The 17,879-nt window shown below is 37.5% G+C and overlaps 2 protein-coding genes across 2 annotated transcripts; one reads left to right on the forward strand and one right to left on the reverse strand.

The window, feature by feature from the left end:
• The first annotated feature begins 6 nt into the window (after positions 1–6).
• LOC113680344 (serine/threonine-protein phosphatase 2A regulatory subunit B'' subunit gamma) lies at positions 7–11,322 on the forward strand. Its single transcript, XM_089186129.1, has 20 exons — positions 7–409; positions 499–626; positions 983–1,087; positions 1,222–1,278; positions 1,837–1,892; positions 2,728–2,784; positions 3,160–3,200; positions 3,882–3,952; positions 4,384–4,428; positions 5,267–5,354; positions 6,104–6,159; positions 6,551–6,626; positions 6,761–6,821; positions 6,932–7,007; positions 8,021–8,077; positions 8,451–8,486; positions 9,150–9,194; positions 9,285–9,344; positions 9,930–9,997; positions 10,396–11,322. Exons 1-20 carry the CDS (start codon positions 340–342, stop codon positions 10,502–10,504), a joined length of 1,362 nt encoding a protein of 453 aa, XP_089042255.1. The 5' UTR covers positions 7–339; the 3' UTR covers positions 10,505–11,322.
• Positions 11,323–13,082: 1,760 nt separating this feature from the next.
• LOC113680313 (uncharacterized) lies at positions 13,083–17,751 on the reverse strand. The gene is made up of 6 exons (XM_089186140.1): positions 17,460–17,751; positions 17,226–17,313; positions 16,362–16,441; positions 15,049–15,576; positions 14,756–14,959; positions 13,083–14,338 (listed from the first exon to the last, which is right to left on the reverse strand). The coding sequence occupies exons 3-6, from the start codon at positions 16,411–16,413 to the stop codon at positions 13,692–13,694; spliced, it is 1,431 nt and encodes a 476-aa protein (XP_089042266.1). The 5' UTR covers positions 16,414–16,441; positions 17,226–17,313; positions 17,460–17,751; the 3' UTR covers positions 13,083–13,691.
• Positions 17,752–17,879: the final 128 nt, after the last annotated feature.

Raw genomic sequence — 17,879 nt, forward strand, 5'->3', positions numbered from 1 at the left:
TTTCAGTTTCGAACAGGTTTTCCCATACGGATGAAGAATTTGTCATTATGGGATCGGTATATTTTTAGCAATATACCTTATCAGGAGCCCATTATACTAACCTCATCAATTGTTCTGAACGGTTCAAAACTAGCAATAGTGATCATGACGGGCTATTTTGCCCCTCAATATGAGAACTCTAATTAAGACTAGGAACGAGTTTGGTGTGCGTTTTCTTTCCCGTGATACCTTTTTGGCCGTGTGATCGTCTGAAATAAAACATGGCGGAAACAGTGGACAGATAAAATTTCTCCAGTTTAGTCCATCACTTTAGAATGCCAAGAGGTTTCGCAAACTGAAATGAGTGCAGCAGGATGGGTTGAAACATTGCGAAGGTTCAACGAGAGGAAAAAGGCAGAGAAAGAAGAAGGTATGATGTTTTGTCGCAATGCAACTCCCCGAAAGTGTCTTGTCCGTCTGTTATAATCGCTGTTTCTTTTCCTCTCTTTCAAAATCTAGATGCTGAGAATGTAGCAAAAAGGTCTCCCAGCGAGACAGAGCTGTTTACCAAGTATTACAATGATTGGAAAGGAGCAGGGAAAGGCAAAACCAAAAGTTATGATGCGATACCTAGATTTTATTTCAAGGTGTCTGCCTGTTTTATGTGCGCTTTGTACACACAATGCTTAAATTTTTTTGTGGTAGTTAAGAGTTACCTAGTCCAATTCAGTTTTGTTCGTACTATCCAAAAGTTCAACAAGAAAGTTGCCAACTTAAAGGAATTACTTCATGCGCTCAAAGTGATATTCTCCATTCGGAACCTAGATGATAGCTTGAACAATTTAAAGACATTTTTACGATGGTGGATGGATGATAATTCTAGCATTGATCATGTCAATGTATAGTCTGTATACAGAGTATGCATTTAGTCTCTATCCCTCTTGAATTTATTTTGTCAACTTTTCAAGTTAATTATATTATTTTCTTCTCTCTTGGTGGTCAGCTTCCTTCAGAAGATGAAGTTTTGTTGCAAAAACTGCGCGAGGAATCACGAGCTGTGTTTCTCCAGCGAAAAAGTAGAGAACTCCTCGACAATGATGAACTGCAGGTGAAATGATTGCTTGATTTTTGATGTTTTTCGTAAGATCTTCATGTAATAAACTCCAGAATAATCCTCACAGCCATGTATCTCTTGATACATGCACTCTTACTAATTGATGGTAATTCTTTTTTTCATTATAGAACCTGTGGTTTTTACTTGATAAGCACCACACACCACCTTTGTTTGGAGATGAACAGGTATTCTGTGAGACAGTGATGGAGCTACATCTTTGTGGCATAATTTACTTGTGAAAAATATTTTCATTGTAACCATGCATTTAAAGGAATTTTTGTCAGAAGTATAATATTGTCTTTTCACATTATACGTATGAATCTTATTTCATTCAAGGGTTTTGAAATTAGGAAGGTTAGTTAAATGTTAATAGTAATCCAAGCTTCTCTGAAGTGAGGTAATGTGTGTACAAAGATCAGGCTGGGTGATGATTGGTAATTATTGTAGGGAACATGCCCATGATCAGGTAGTCTGAGCTGTTTTATTGTATCAGCTTTCAGATCACTCTAAAGCTCAGCCAATATCAAGCTAATCAATGCTTTCCTGCTCACACAACCCCTAGTCAAAGTGGTTTTATTAGTTTAAAAATCTCTAGTGCCAGCATCTTGCTTTTCCAGTCAATAAACTGTGTTGCCCAAACATTATGGTCTGTGTTTGATATTAAAAGTGATTAAATTTTTATGGGTTGTTTTCAGTTTTGTCCTGTAGACAACATGTTTATTCCTTTTGTATTTGGTAAATAGATGATCAACTATGAAGATTTCTTGAAAGTTGCCAGAGAGGCTGGTGAAAAATGCAGGTAAAATAGAGGAATTCTTAGCCTCTTTTTAATTCTCTGAGTATTATATGTTTATTATTATAGCTTTGCCCATAGAAAAATCACAGGGACCCAAGGGCTTTGTTCTCAGAGATCTGGAGTGCCCAGATCTTAAAAGGTTTACTTCATAAAAGTTATTCATTAAGGTTGCCTCAACGCTTGATTTAGTAGCCCATGGTACATGCATTGTGCAAGAGCATAGCCATGAATATAAAACTAACATGAACAAAATCCATCCTCCAAACATTATTTAGACATACAGGGAGACAAATTGGCCTTTTGGTAATTGTGTTAGACTCTTTACCAAGTGGTCATGGTGTAAAATTTAGCCTGGTCTATATGTTTTGTTCATGTGCTCCATGTTTTGCTCCCACTGTATCTCTCCCCAGCTAGGAATACAAATAAAGGCCTGCCAAGTGTGAAATTTGATTAGTTACCTTTGTAATTACCTATGGAGTAGGTATCAATCAAAAAGAAAAAGAAAAATTCCTTGTTACCTATTGTGATAGAAACTTAGATAATGCTCAGCAGTTATTGGAAACTAGGCTGGTAAGGCTTGACCTAACCTTGTTGTGCTAGGATAAAGAAATTGTTTAACATTGTGTGTGATGGTAGGTACAGACCTGTCACTCCTCTTGTTATGAAAGAAAGAATGGTCACTTACTATAGACCTACTGGATTGGATGAGGGGTATACAGTACTCCTTAGACATTGACAAATACAGATCCTTCCAGACAGAGAAAATATCTTTATCATTGATAGAGATTTTTTTTGTAAGCAGTGTTTATAATTTTTCATTTTCTTGAATACTCTTTAGGCCATTTTTTAGTGCAACTGTTTTTGCCAAGCTGTTTCAACAGGATCCTTTTGGAAGGTGAGCACATTAGTTAACAATTAAGCCTGCAAGTGCATAGTTTACTCATATTCAATAAGTGCAAGTGGAATAATTCTTTTTGGTCATTGATCCAAAAAAAAATGCTTTGTTTATTCAGCAATAAGGGTGGAATTGTTGGCAAGGGTGTAGGTAAATCAGATATCATGACCTGTGAACCAATCCAAACTTACTGGTAACAGCTGGAATACGTCATTGCTAGTTTTAATAAAGAACAAACATCAACTAAAATTTATAAGTTTTGAAAATTAGGATTAAGTTAAGCGGATAGTTGTGGATTTTACATGTACTTGCATTTTTTGAAACATGAAAGAATGCACAGAGTCTTCTAATTTGAAGGTGTTCTGTTTATTTCAGGATATCAATCATGCAGTTTTTCAATTATGTGATGCGTAAAGGTAAGTTTGAGTTAGCTAATGGATTTTTATTTATGTGATCAGTGATATTGAGACCTCCTTTACCTGGCTGAAGTCACTTTGGGTGACATCAACTTCAACTTCCTGTGAGCAACAATCTCTCATGGTTGAGCTCACAACACACTTTATAGGCCTATGTGAGGATAAAATATATGAGGATAAAATTTGTTCTTTACAATTACCCTTTGCTTACAGTTAATTTATTGTAAATACCAAGCATCAACTCAATATTTTTTTGTACCTGCTGGAACTAAATATGTAGTATTAGTAAGGGTAGTTTTGCTTGTTTTGATAGTGAATATTATATAGATTTATACTATTAAGAATTAAATTTCTGTATTTCTGAATTCTGTTACTCTGTCCTGGTCATTGATGTACACATACATGTAGCTGTAGATGAGTAGTTTGAGTAGGCTAAAGTTTTTAAATTCAATTAATAGTGATTGTCCCTACTACAAAAAGAACATGAATCTTTGAAATGGTTGGACTGTGGCTCAAAGGATGTGCTTGAAGTACACTTCATCTGCTTTGGCAAGATTCAACCCAGATTCTTATTGCCTATGAAGCTCTTTTTCAACATGTACTTAGTGAATTGGTTATTGCTTGGTTATGATGCATAGTTATCTAATTGCTGAAAAAAGAGTTTGTCTTTTATATTTGCAGTTTGGCTTCATCAAACCAGAATAGGTCTCAGTTTGTATGATGTTGCAGGACAAGGATACTTGAAAGAGTCGGTAAGCTTGTAAATACTGGTATCAGGGTAAACTATTCTCCCTGCACAAATCAATTTTTCATTACATGTTAAATAGGGATTTCTCTGTCAATTGATTAGTAACTCCTAATTTTTGGCTTTTGTCAATCTCACATCCGAAAATGTAATGGTTTTTCAAAGACATTAATAACTGAACAGTGTGTCTTAGTTTTAATTTGCAAGGTTATTCCCTGCTTGGCTTCTCTTTAGTTGTGGATCCACTGTTGACAAGCTCACATATTTGCATATGGGCAAGAGTTGCTTATCCAAGAAGCAGTGCCAGTATCACTCAGTGTGGGAAAGAGATTGATTAAGAAATCATAAATTTGTGTTGAATAACTAAAAATTGCAATGCATCTGTTGAAGGTTACTCATGACTGTTACAGGATATGATTGTTTTATTATATTTTTCAGGACCTGGAAAATTATATTTTGGAGTTAATCCCAACCTTACCTCAGGTATTTTTTTTATCTTGATACACATATATTATTATATATATTATGCTGTGGAAATTAGTTGTTGTTCATCACTTGGTTATTCTTTACCACAACAGTGCACCACAGTGTACCACATCATATCACAGGATGGTCTGTGCTAAGTTTACAATGTTGAATATTTCAAAAAATACTTAATTTCACACTCTTTGATGGTTGTGCACAATAAACAATACTTCACAATAAACAAGTATCAAGTATATGTAACTTTGTAATAATTACAGCCCGCACTGAAATGCTATTTCTTTTTTGGTGGTGTTGAGTGATATTGTCCTGTCAGACAACTCCCTTCCAATAATATTATTCAAGGAACAAGTGATTTTCGATAAGGGTGTAAAAGTGAGGTTCTTACATGTACATCATATTGGGGACCTTAAGCAAACCACGACGGTGAGGGCAATGAGGACATGGAAAAACAAAATATCTAATTGGAAGAAAAATAGCTCAGCATGTGTGTTTTAAAACTTTGTACATTTCTTAGCTGTCCTATGCAAAACAACAACATGAAATCACCACAATTTGTGTCTGCGAACCGAAACTGGGACAGCAAATTATTTTAATTTCCATTCGAAACCCAAAGCTTCTTTTATATGTTATGCTGAAGTTGAGGTGTGGTGCTGTATGAGATGGTAAAAAAATGCAGCCATTTTTGAAATTCTAATTAAAGGCAGAAATTCATTTTTTAATGGAATTCTTCTTTGGTGTTGCCTTCCTGACTGCTTAAGGTCCTATTGTTTTCCTATGGAGGCAGAGGGCTATTTTATCTTCAATAAAAAATACCACAATACCTTTTGTTTTGTAGTTGGATGGCCTTGAGAAGTCATTTTATTCTTTCTACGTGTGCACTGCTGTTAGAAAGTTTTTCTTCTTTTTGGATCCCCTCAGGACAGGTAAGGAGGGTGGATGGGAAGCCTGTTAAATTTTGAAAATATCTCTTTACCCTTAATTCCACAAAATGCTTGGGCCAGACAGCAGCAGACACACCCCCTAAACAGTTGTGTCGTGGTTTCATGTTCCCACAGAAACTGGAGTTTGTGAAGAGATAAGTTATTGCATTAAGTCACTGGCATTGCTGTTATACAAGTTACTGTCATACAAGTCTTGCTTTTAACCCCTTACTCCCTAACATCAATATGCATATCCTCCATACCACTCCCTAGACATTTCCAAGGGTTCTGACAAGGAGAATCTCATGACCTTAATGTTTGATTTAGGGGTGATGTTGTAAGGAGAAATTAGATGTTAGTCACTCTTAGGAGTTAAAGGGTTAACTGGGAACATTAAGATTTGAACAGTCTGTGAACTTTTAATGCTTTGTTTCTCATGATGAAACTGTTATGTACATGTAGGTGACCCTCTCTATAAATATTTCCAGCAATTGTAGGTGCAGTGTTGTAATAAAACACAGAGGACAAATAGTGGATGTATTCCCTAGTCATGTGGGTGAAACATGACTTGAAACCAATTAAAAATACACATTTTGATGATACAGTTCTAAACTGACTTCACCCTTGTAATGTGTTGAAGAAGAACACTATTTCACCTCTGCAGTAATTGGTCTTTACAAACATCTGACAATCTATTGGAGAGAGTATAGAAATAATTTTCTATAATTTGTTAAACCCTTTTCATCCAACAGGGAAAATAAAGATTCAAGACATCCTTGCCTGTAGTTTTCTGGATGATCTCCTTGAGGTATGGCTGTCAACATCAACTACTCACTATTAAATGTTTCACAACAGTGACAATAATGTGTTGGAAATGCCACAAAGAAGATGAAAACATAGAGACTATGAAATTTAATGGAAAATACCATAATCTTGGTTTCAATGTACTTATTGCCTCTGGTTATGGTGTCTTTTGATTATGTAATTCCAGTAATTTTTTTAATGTGACTAACCTTAATAATTGTTATTGATATGTTGCACATGTGTGTGTGACTTGAGTATTTCCTACTTGGAATCATGACCTCTATAAACTAGGCAAATTTAGATATTTCTTCTTTCATTACAAACTATTATTTGTATCTGTGTAGTTGAATTGAGGTAAGAAAAATGTAGACAAGTAATTATTTGTGCTGTTGTAGCTGAGAGATGAAGACCTATCCAAAGAACAACAAGATGCAAACTGGTTTTCAGCACCCTCGGCATTAAGAGTCTATGGTAAGATTGTTTTGCATTGGTAGTCACACATGTATTAATTTTACTATCCTGACTCATTAAAAATGTTTAATAACTTCTAAACTCAACTCAGCAATTCCATTTCCATTAAAAAAACTGTTTTAATGACTTTCCAGGGCAATATCTAAGTCTTGATACTGATCATAATGGAATGTTGAGTAAAGAAGAATTAGCAAGGTATGGTTAATGGCTACATTTGAAGTTGTTACACTTTGAATTAACACTAATTTTAATTAAATATCTCAGAATGATCTTAATGTTGATAAACGTTAGTCTTAATGTTGTAGATATGGTTCAGGAACCTTAACCAAGGTGTTTGTGGACAGAGTGTTTCAGGAATGTTTGACATATGATGGTGAAATGGTGAGTTAGTTAATGGTGGAGTAAGCATTGATAAAAAGACAACATTGACTACTTTAAGGAGCATTATTCACTTGAGGGTGATACATATCACACTCTTGAAAGGAGTAACAACAATTTGTCTGGAAGTATGACATCATCTTACAATAGGTTTGTCAGAAACAAGCAGTTTTAGCCAGCCAAAAGATCTATGCTTGTTGTCAATCAGAATTGAGAAAGTGAAACTTACCTCTGTATGTGTACTAATGAGATGCTGTCCATCAATATTTAGTCTTTGTTAATTCAGTTGTCCAAAGTAATCTTTGACTTATTTGAACATGTGGTTAACCCCCTGTGAAGACTAGAAAAGTAAAGGTCTCTTCCAGTCAACTTCATTAGGGAGTTTAGGAAATGACAGCGACACCATGGACATTGTCAATTACAAAATGAACCTATATTTTACCTATGAATCTTGCGATGACCTAAAGTAATTTAGTTTGTTGCTTACTCTCAAAACTATTTCGAAACTGAGTATGGAACACAGCATTAAATTAGAAATAGAAATTTACAAAATTAGCAGTCATTGTTCACATTCTCCAGACAACACAAAGTCATTTCGTGTTGTTGTTTTGCAGAGGATACAAAGAAATTTACAAAGATGTTGAATGCATGAGCACAGCCATTGTTCTACTCATTAAACTTTTGTTTAGTGACATTCCTGTTGCCATTGCTGTCATAATTTTCTTAAACTCTCCATTAGGATAACTGAAGACACTTACATTATGTACTTTATAGTGTGTTTGGACATGCAGTGTTGTAATGGCTTAGTCTGAGTAGTCTTATTCTGTGCTGATACTCCTAATCGAGAAGGAAATGTTTTGTGCCTGTTGATGCAGTTTTTAGCAGGACAGCTGATGTTTTTACCAGGAAAATTAGGTGCGCCAACACCATTTTCAGCTATGCAGCAAATTTAGTTCCACTTATAATTTTACTTAACAAGCTACCGTAATGAAATGTGGATGATATTTTTGTTACAGGACTACAAAACATATTTGGATTTTGTGCTTGCATTAGAAAACAGAAAAGAACCACAGGTTGGTGTCATTACACACAAAAATGTTCAGAGAAATGCTTGCTCTAATGGTCATACGAACAAGTCCGTGATATACATGTACATTTACATTTAGCTTAGTTATTGATTTATTTTTAGCATGGGACAAAGAAAATTCCATGACCTGTGCTAGAATTTGAACTGAAGACCTTGTAATTATACAGTTGATATACTTTATGCACTGAATTACAGATAACTTGTCCATGGATTGGGTCATCTGTGACAAAGTGTTCCTTACAGTTTATTGTACTTTGTATAAACACACTCAGAACCATGCACCAGCTCTGTTTTGTGATATTTCCTTTGGAGCATCAGTGAGATTTTTTGTATAACTTTCTATTTTTTGTTTCCACAAGGCACTGCAGTACATGTTTAGGATCCTGGATGTGCAGGTATACCCAACATTAACTTCTTTTTTTTTAAATGTGGTGCTCTGCCAACTTGTGCATTGTTGGCCCAGTCATCCTCCCACCTGCATGTACATGATGTTAAATCAGCTAATAATATTAATGTGATTTGAAACAGATACCAAACTTTCTTGAATGTACAAAACATTTTTTCAGTCAATTAACACATGTATGTGAAATGCCAGATTTTGATTGCCTAGAATGTGTCATGCCTGTGACTTTGCAATCACATGCTCTGACTATGCTGAAGAAGACTTGTTTGATAGTTAGGCCTTTAAACAGAGGTCTTGTGACATATAAACTACATGCTGTCAGACGTATAAGGTAGTTAGGGCTTTTAAACTGAGTTCTTATGAATTATTTACCACATGTTGTCAGAGTTTGACTGCTTCAAAACATGTTATAGTATTTTTCTTACTTTACATATCAGATTACCATAGCAACAGCTTTAACTGTTATGTGCACACTTAAATTTTGATGAGTGCTAGTAGCATTGAAACAACTTTAGGGTTGGATACCCATATGCATGTACATAAGAAGAGAACTGAATGAAAACCTAAAAATAACATAATGTGGGGCCTCTAAGCCCCCTAAAATGCTTAATTTGTGGCTTTTTATTTGATATCCACTTGTTTGTCTCTGTTTTAGGCTGTTGGACATCTCAACATCTTTTCATTAAACTTCTTCTTTAGGGTGAGTTTTTGGAAATAATTTTCAGAATGATCATATTTTAAGGAATGGGTCCACCAGTCAGACTTCAGCCAGGCGATCTTTTGTTTATAGGAAATTCAAGAGGAGATGAAAAAGCATGGACATGAGCCAGTGAAGTTTCTTGATGTTAAGGTAATGAGTGACTGATATTACTGTTGTAGTTTTTGTAACCATAAAAACATGTCATGGTAATGTAGTTTGTACAGAAGCCCCTACCATTCAGTGTTTAGAGAAGGGAGCAGCAGTACACAGGCTTTGGTACATTAGATCACCCCTCCTTGGTGTGAAGCCCAGAAAGAATTATTTTCTTTTAATTCTCCATTCTTGCAACTTTCATGAATCAGTTGCAAGAATCAGTTTCAAGAATGGAGAATAAAGTTTTTGAGCTAAGACTTACCGCTTACTTTCAAGTTATGCTGATCAAACTGTACCAGTAACATGTAAGAGATTCTGGGAGCTGAAATGCTGTATGAGTTATAGTCTTCAATCTTTATTTTCGTTTAGTCTGTTGGCAGGGTGAAGAACTTACTATGATAATATAATGTTTCTCTTGGAAAACAACCATGAGATCAGTGTGTTGTGTTTGATTTGCATGCTTGAAATTTTCTGTGGTATCTTTTTGTGCATATTACATGGAGTGACTTCTCCATTTTTTTTCTGAAAAGCTTTTTGTCATTCTACTACCTGCTGAAACCTACTGGTCATATTATTTTTCAGGATGAGATTTTTGATATGGTCAAGCCTGAGGATCCTTACAAAATTACTCTGCAAGATCTTGTTAACAGGTCAGGCAAGAATTAACATCATTTGGTAAACTTTGGTAACTTCAGTTTGCAGTTGTTTCCTTTCTGTTTAGCCTGGTCTAAGCCCCCTCTTTGGTAATCAACTGCTTCAAGGGAACTGACATCATTGGTCTCAGAATTACTCTTAGGCTGACTAAATTTCTTTGGAATCAATTTGTAACTCAACCTTGTGCTTGCTAAAGCTAGTGATTTTTATTTGCGCCCCCCCCCCCTTCCCCACTCCCCTCAGAGTTGTCAGGGCAGGGCAGGCCATAGGGTGGTTATTAGGGAGATAGGATATCCTTGTGGAGTGCTTTGTTGTTCTTGATGACCATACAATGCAGTACAAATGTGGAATTTTTGGGTTTCACTAATTAACTGAGTTGTTGTTAAATTGACAGTGGTCAAGGAGAGACAGTGACAAGTATTCTGATTGATTTGAATGGCTTTTGGACCTATGAGAACCGGGAACTTCTGGTACAAGACGGTAATAATGAAGACCATCCATGAAGACACCGAAACAGAAATGTGCATCTTTCTCATCTGGGCCTCCTAGGCACCTGTTAACATCGTTGAAGCTAGCGGGTCACTTAAAATGTCGAGGAAACTGGCTTTGAATTGGCTTCAGAAAGTTTTCTAGGTGTGTGAAATTAAGACTCGAGTGGTATTAGAACCAGGATATATATGTTTTTTGTCGCCTTTGTGACGGTCTTTAACATGAATTTTGTCGGTGTAGTCATCATTCCCCCTCCCCTCTTTAAGAGGAATATCCATCACAGAATTGCCTCTGGTACGATTTAGACACTTGTGTTCTTTAGATTTATAAACATTTTGTGTTCCATTTTGACACAGTAAACTTGGGTCAATAGTTTCATTCGTATGGAACCCATCAAGAGGCTGTGTACTCTAAATTGAACAAACAACTTTGCTTAAATAAACGATTAAAAAAAACTTAAATGGCATCTTCTTTTTTGGTAATGAATGATCGAGCTTCAAAGCAAGTTTCTATGAATGAAAATCATGCATGTAAATGTTTCTTTTCAAACTATGTGTGAAATTAGCGTAGCTGGGTCCCATTTTGGTCCCCTTGGCTACACCATTAGTTTGTTTGTGATAGTTGCGACCGAATGAAAACCAATTAAGTGTTGGTACTAGTTCGGCTTGACGGAGTAGTGTTTCATAGCTAGGTTCCTTAACAGTGCGTAGATAGAAGAATGTTTGAGGGCTAGGAGACCTTCGTCATTAGGAACGACAGTATAAAGAGATGTAATATCCATAGTATAAAGAAGTTTGTCGTGACCAACGAAATTAAAGTCGCGAAAATTTAAGTGTGTGTTAATGTGTGATAGTAAAGTTTTGACGATAGGTACCATAAATTTTGTCAAAATAGCTGGAAATAAGTTCGGTGGGACAACTGCAGGTAGAGACGATGGGTCGACCTGGGTTGTTAGGTTTGTGGATTTTGGCTGAAAAGTAAATACACGAAGTTCCATGAGTGGTAATGGTGAGACTTTTTGTAGTGGCCGGCAATTCTTGATTAGCTATAAGGGCGTTAACCGTGTTGTTGACAATGTTTTGATTCAGAGACTGGTACTTTCGCAACCTCCACTTATTTCATTCAAACACGATAAAAAACATAGGAAACTTTTTGGTCAGAAGTTCATTTCAAACCAATGACTAACCTGTAACTTTCAAATTGTGCTCGCTCACGATGCAAAACTTGTCCTTTCATACAGAACGTAGAGAAAATGTCGGGACCCAAGAGATCCATCAAGATCACTGATCACTTCACTTGCACCTCCGCCAATGTCATCTGTTGCATAACGAGTTTTCATTGCAAAAAAAAAATTTACATTGGTGAAACAGGAAGACGTCTAGGCGACAGATTCCGAGAACACCTTCGCGAAAGAAATGACAAGGACGTATCTAAACCTGTCGCAAGACACAGGTTACTTCCCACCTTCACGAGTGACCTTCGGGAAAAAATTCGCACGCGCGCTAGTTTCACTAATCAAACCTTTAACCTTTGTGATATTGTGAACATGTTCCCCTGTTGGCCACTTTGCAGGTGTAATTTTTACAACCAACAAAGGCAAACTCGTCAATGTGTTGTCTGGGCTTCGATTCGGGGGTCAACTCGCCCAAAAAAACCGGCACCCGTCCTGGAATTCCACCCTTCAGGATCACAATATGATTAAATCTGTGTCAGTATAGCGGACTCTTTCTTGTAACTTGTCCAAAACATCTCGATATAATTTAAGTCTAGCCCACATGGTACTACAAGATGAGTATTATTTTGTGTGTCCACAAAATCCCTTTTGGCAGTCGGTATCACTAAGATGTTAACAGCAGAGAAAGATTCGCTCATCAACAACTCGTGAAAACGTGCTATGTCCTGAACAATTTCAGTTACCGGTTTGTTGAGTTTTTTCCCAAAAAACTCCCAGACATTGTTAAGCAGTTCCTTGGCTCCAGTGGGTTCTGAAGGGTTTATTCCAATTTGATCGTACTCGAGCTGTACGCCTTCTTTGCTCTTGTAATTCGCAATGTGCTACCGTTTGAGTTCTTTTGATGTACACCACGAGAGCCACCCACTTGCTTGTTGCTTGACTTTTTAAAAAACGTCAATATAGTTGTTAAAGAGACCTACGACTCTGTCGAGGTAATCAGAGCCAAACTTTATGAATTTTGACAATCTTGTAGCCTTTGTGCACGGCATGATATACTTCTGGTAACCCCCAAATGCCACTAAGCATTTTCTGATCTTCGGTGCGCGTACATTTCTGCATGTTATGCATTTTCATTCCTGTTAACTTATACATCACTTAAACCAATCTCTTCTTCGTATGACAATGATGGCTAGAGGTCATCGACGTGACATTTTTTAGATACATAATTTTCCAGTCGAAAGGTTAAACGAAGTCAATCCTTCTAGACACAATATTAATAATGTTGACATTTTAAGAAAGAACCCACTCGCCCTTGGAGTCGTTTTCAGTAGGCGCTATATTCTCATAAAGCTGTTGTTGCTTGTTTGAGGGAGAAAGAATCGGGTTTATGAGCGGAACAATCAATCAATACTTTTCAATTAGGTTTTCTTAGGTTACTTTTATTGTAAAAATTATCTTGTATCGCTGAAAATAAAATTCTCTTCGGGATCCCTTCTCATTCAAAAAGTAAAAATTTACATTCCAAACCCAATCAAAACTCATCATATAATTTCTTAATTTAAAAAAATTTACTTCAGTAAAAATGTTTGAAAAGGTTCCTTACAGGCATCATTCATTGACGAAGTGTGTGACATTTCTAGGATCAGTGGTGCTCTACACAGACTGTGGAAGACTCTTTTCCAATTTAAATCACTACGAGAAAATATAATCTCGTGAAAGAGCCGCTTTACAGTACAAATTCTGCGTGTTCTAGCATTTACAAGATATGACACGATTAAACTAAACAAAGTACACTGCAGGGTTACGTCGTTGAATGTCAGACCTTCATGACTTCGTTGTTTTGGTGCCCCATTTGAGAGCAAGTTGTCTTGACTACATATTTATTAGTTTTAAATCTTGTAAAAATATCCAAATATATGAATATTTGTCGTGAATGGGTCTCGAAAAGGTCTGTTCGAAACGTCCTCGCGGTAATTTTGGCATTCATCTCTCTTTCTTGAACAGATACAGGAGCTTAATCGACTTCCTCATTGCACGTGTCTTTTTTTGTGGAGCAGACGAAGACCAGACTGATTCAGCCATGGCTGAGTATGGCTGAGTTGTCGTAAACCTCTGGCTGCTGCTGCCGTCAACGACGACATCGGAATTTGAGGCTGTGGTTTTCGGCTTATCACAGCCCGCCCAACCTGTGCTCGCTGAAGCAGTGGATAACTATAGGTGTGAAAAGAACCTGGTGCATTGCGTGCAAAACTTGCCTGCTGCTTTGGAATAGTGTTTCTGTAGTAAACCTGTCCAGGGAAACTTGCTGCATTGGGTGGAGTATTAACAACACGTGGGAAAACAGGAAAGCGAGCGCGAGAAACTGCAACACTGTGAGGATTGAATTGAAAGTGAGATTGAATAGCACCTCTAGTTTGACCAGGAACACCCGCAAGGGATGCTGGGTAGGGGTAACGATTATATGGTTGTGCCAGAGGTACCCTCCCGGGAATAAGTGCCCTCACTTGTTGATGAAAGTGATTCCGTTGTCTCTGTAGCTGACCATATGCATTTCCCTGAAGCGGCTCGGTAGACTTGATGCCTTTGGACCTGTAATAGTCTCTATATGAATTCGGGAAGGTAAATGTAAACGTGGTGTAAAATGGTCCTTGTATGTTCGATCTGTGTGGTACTCCTGCAAAAAAGATATGAAAAAATTATTGAAATTTGTGCACGGTAACGATGTCTGGTAACCATCGTGGAGATTATACACAGAGGCCGTACAAAATCTGTCGTGCACTTTCCACAAAATGTTTCCACGAAAGAGCAGTTGAAGCCTTCAATCTGAAATGTTTAACGCAGATTTAGGAACCACCTTAAGGGGGCGGAGGGTATTGGGGAGGATTACATGGTTTTCAGGGGGAGCAGAGGGGGATCAGTCGTCGACATCAGAATATAAAGAAGGATGATAGAAAATTGACAGTCAATGAATTGGGGGGAGGGGGGCGGGTCATAAGAATATTACATAGAGACCCCCCCCTACCCCGGCACTAAATATCGACTGGTCCGTCATGCCGGATAGGGTGCTATTTATCAGTGAATGAAAACAAACCATGAATCAAATTCTGCGCCGGCAGAGCCTGCACTGGTAATCCTTGACTTGCGGAGACTTGACTTCGCACAGGAATAGCCGGTGGTCGCCTACTCGACACTCCATCACCATACAACTGTGTCCGCTGACCAGCAACCGAGTAGCCAGTTGTTTTTCTTTGACTACCATGCATGGTCCGTGAGTGAAAAGAAATGTTTGGTGAATCTGATTCGAAGAGGAAAGAAAAAATCATAACTAGTTTAGGAAATTTATTCGAAAACTACATGGGAATTTTTTTACTCTCAAGCTCTTACATTTTACACTCTGAAGCCCACCATTGGACATATATCCTGCTGTTTGTTGTGGTACTGTGAATTTCTGCAATCCTTGTTGATTTGTAGCTGCATAATGGCTCTGGAGATTTGAACTGGCATCGTAAGAAACTTTTTTACGCCCGTTTATTGGAAGCTGGCCTTCATTTACTCCATGTCCCTGGGCTTCCTTTTTCTTTTGCGGAGAGTCACCAAAGCTTGTTGTCTTCTGCTTTTTGGGGCTCACAGGATTACCGACTACTGCAGGCTGCTTTCCTCTTGAGCCAGTTGTACTAACGTGTTGTTCAGTAGCCATGGTAACGTGGTCATCCGCTGATCCCTCGCCACTTCCACTTCCACTTTCCTGTATCGCAGAATCAAGGAAGTTAAACAGCCTCTTCACGCCATCTTTCCTCTTAAAAGGAATTTCAGATTTCTTGGTATGGAGTTCAGCGGTTGCATGTTTATTACCATCATCTGGAAGCGCGTGGATCTGCTGATAGAGCCACTGAGGTGAGGGTCTGCCTGAGACTAAAGGAATACGTAAGAGTTAGTGGTCTCAATAAGTTAATGAAGGTAACAACAGCTGTTTTAAGAGAGGTTGTCAGACACTTATCCGTTGGATAATGTTGTCAGCCCTTTGGACAACTGGGCCCAAATGACCAACTTATGACTCTCTAGCGAAGGCACAGAAAATTTATTTTAAGCACCGCAGAGCTTCCTAGTTTTGCCCTTATTATTTTGATTCCGTTCGTTTGTTTGTTTTGTTCAGCTACCCTCACAAGGTAACTGATTACATCCGTAATCATAACCATTACAATTTCCTCAAATGTGATTGGTGCATCAGCTGCTCCATTTTTCACTAATCATTCTGTACAGTTGTAATCGGACAGTTGGCTGTAATTGGACACCTGTAAGCGGACAGTTGAAGCAGCCAATCATACTAGGTCCACTCAGCTAAATCCACCAATCACAGAATCGATCACAATAACCATAGCAACAAGGCAATTTCCAAAATGGAGAAATTAACTTAACACATTGTCTCCACTAGAGATACTTGTTCTAGGTGTATTTGCTTTTTCGGAAATTGAAATGGTTATGATTAATTGGTAACAGGATTTCTTGTCGTCCAATTCTGTCAGTAATCATACTCGTGATAAACAAATCGGACTCCCGCTTTGCGGTCGTCCGATTTTGTTAATCACTCGTATGATTACAGACCGAATTGGACTCCACTCGGTCCTATTACCATTATTTACATTAGAAAATGTCACTGGATATGCAAAAATTTGAAAACTGGATGCTTGCTCACTCACCCAAACTATATAGTGATCCGAACAGGAGGAGAAACGAGATCAGGAGATGCATCCCAACGGGTGTGGCCAAATCCAAGCTTCTTTTGAATTAGATCGGGGAGAATATGAAATAAAGGTGCACAAAAAAATGTATAATGAAATTCAGACAGTTGTATAAATATTAATTTAAGAGTGAGTATGTTGTGCAGCATGTTAAGTCTTTTAGCTTCTTTTTGCTGCATGTTAGGTCTTTGGCTGGAGAGAGAACTTTGATCTGCGATCTAATTTTAAGAGTCATTTGTAAGATCGGCTCCTTTACCCAAATGGAAGGCGTAGTAAGAAAGCGAAATTCTCTAAAATAATGCAGCACTTTGAGAAAAAAAATGAACACGATGGAAGAAAAACTCAGGTTGAGGATAAAATTTAACGATCACGCGATTCAGAGACAAAAAGCCTTATACTGACATAGTTTTGTTCGGAAAAATCAAAACATTTGGTTTTGCGTTTGTTAAACCGACTCAATTCAACCCGAGTTTTTGGTTTTATAAAAAAAATCTGCTTCTTGGTCAAAACTAGCAATCTTCCTTGAGCATCAATTGGAATCTATAGCCACAAATTTCGTCTGTCAATGCTGTTTTTCGGTCACTGAAATTTGTCTGTGAGGTGCAAGCTGTCAAATACTTTCTAAAGTTCATTTAGGTGATTTTTGTGACCTGTAAATCTACTTTTGCATTTTTTAAATACAGCAGGTTGTGGCACATAACGTTAAAACAACACCCGCGAAAATAATTACCCCCCAAATGAACGCCCCACAGATACACCTGTAAAATAATTAAAACAAATTTGAAAACGTAGGTAAGACTTTCCATTCAATATATTTCTTACCTCGGTAAATACTTGGTCAAGTGAGTAAAATTACTGTGTCAGTTCCCTGCAAGAACCACCAGCGATAACAGCGATCTGAATGTTTAGTCTGGAATGAATAAATCGATAAATATAGCCGATAGTATTTTGTGAGGGTAACTAAAGTTCCTTTAACATCAAATGACAACATTTCAGCTCTTAGCACCTTCTGGTGGCCTGCTTGTTCGAATAATAAACAAAACCTGCCATCTTTACCTGTCATCGCTAATTGCCTCCGCAGGTCACATGATCGTTGATACGTTCTCAAAGGCTTTCCAGACTTTTTGGTATAATTGAAAACAAAGTTGGCACGTGTTAACATGCCTTTTTCCAGATACTTATATGGATAAAATTCAGTGGTGAACAGATGAAATTTGTCTTCGTGCCTTCCTGTTAAATTTTCAAGTGTATCTTTCTGTTTTAAAATGACATTTTGTCGATTTTTCTGTCGACCCTTAGGGCCATATTGAGGTAGACAAGAAAAGGGTTCGGTCGCGCTTTCAAGCTCGGACCCCTGTGAGTAATGCATTCTGGGATAATGTTATTTTAGCATTGTTCCATTGTCAGCCAATCAGATATTCGTATCTATGGTCAGCAAAAGTGTTATCGCTTTGAGGTATAAGGCTCGCCAGCAAG

The sequence above is a fragment of the Pocillopora damicornis genome, chromosome 10 (assembly GCF_964200805.1).
Source record: "Pocillopora damicornis chromosome 10, jaPocDami1.2, whole genome shotgun sequence".
NCBI classification, from domain to species: domain Eukaryota; kingdom Metazoa; phylum Cnidaria; class Anthozoa; order Scleractinia; family Pocilloporidae; genus Pocillopora; species Pocillopora damicornis.

What these genes read in the sequence shown, in the direction of transcription:
- LOC113680313 (XM_089186140.1), bottom strand. Translation starts at nt 16,413, where the DNA reads ATGCATCTCCTGATCTCGTTTCTCCTCCTGTTCGGATCACTATATAGT. An exon ending in TGGGCTTCAGAGTGTAAAAT is followed by an intron (nt 14,960 to 15,048) that starts GTAAGAGCTTGA and finishes TCTTCGAATCAG; the next exon opens with ATTCACCAAACATTTCTTTT. An exon ending in GGCGCAGAATTTGATTCATG is followed by an intron (nt 14,339 to 14,755) that starts GTTTGTTTTCAT and finishes TCTTTTTTGCAG; the next exon opens with GAGTACCACACAGATCGAAC.
- LOC113680344 (XM_089186129.1), top strand. Translation starts at nt 340, where the DNA reads ATGAGTGCAGCAGGATGGGTTGAAACATTGCGAAGGTTCAACGAGAGG. An exon ending in CATTAAACTTCTTCTTTAGG is followed by an intron (nt 9,195 to 9,284) that starts GTGAGTTTTTGG and finishes TTTTGTTTATAG; the next exon opens with GAAATTCAAGAGGAGATGAA. An exon ending in TGAAGTTTCTTGATGTTAAG is followed by an intron (nt 9,345 to 9,929) that starts GTAATGAGTGAC and finishes ATTATTTTTCAG; the next exon opens with GATGAGATTTTTGATATGGT.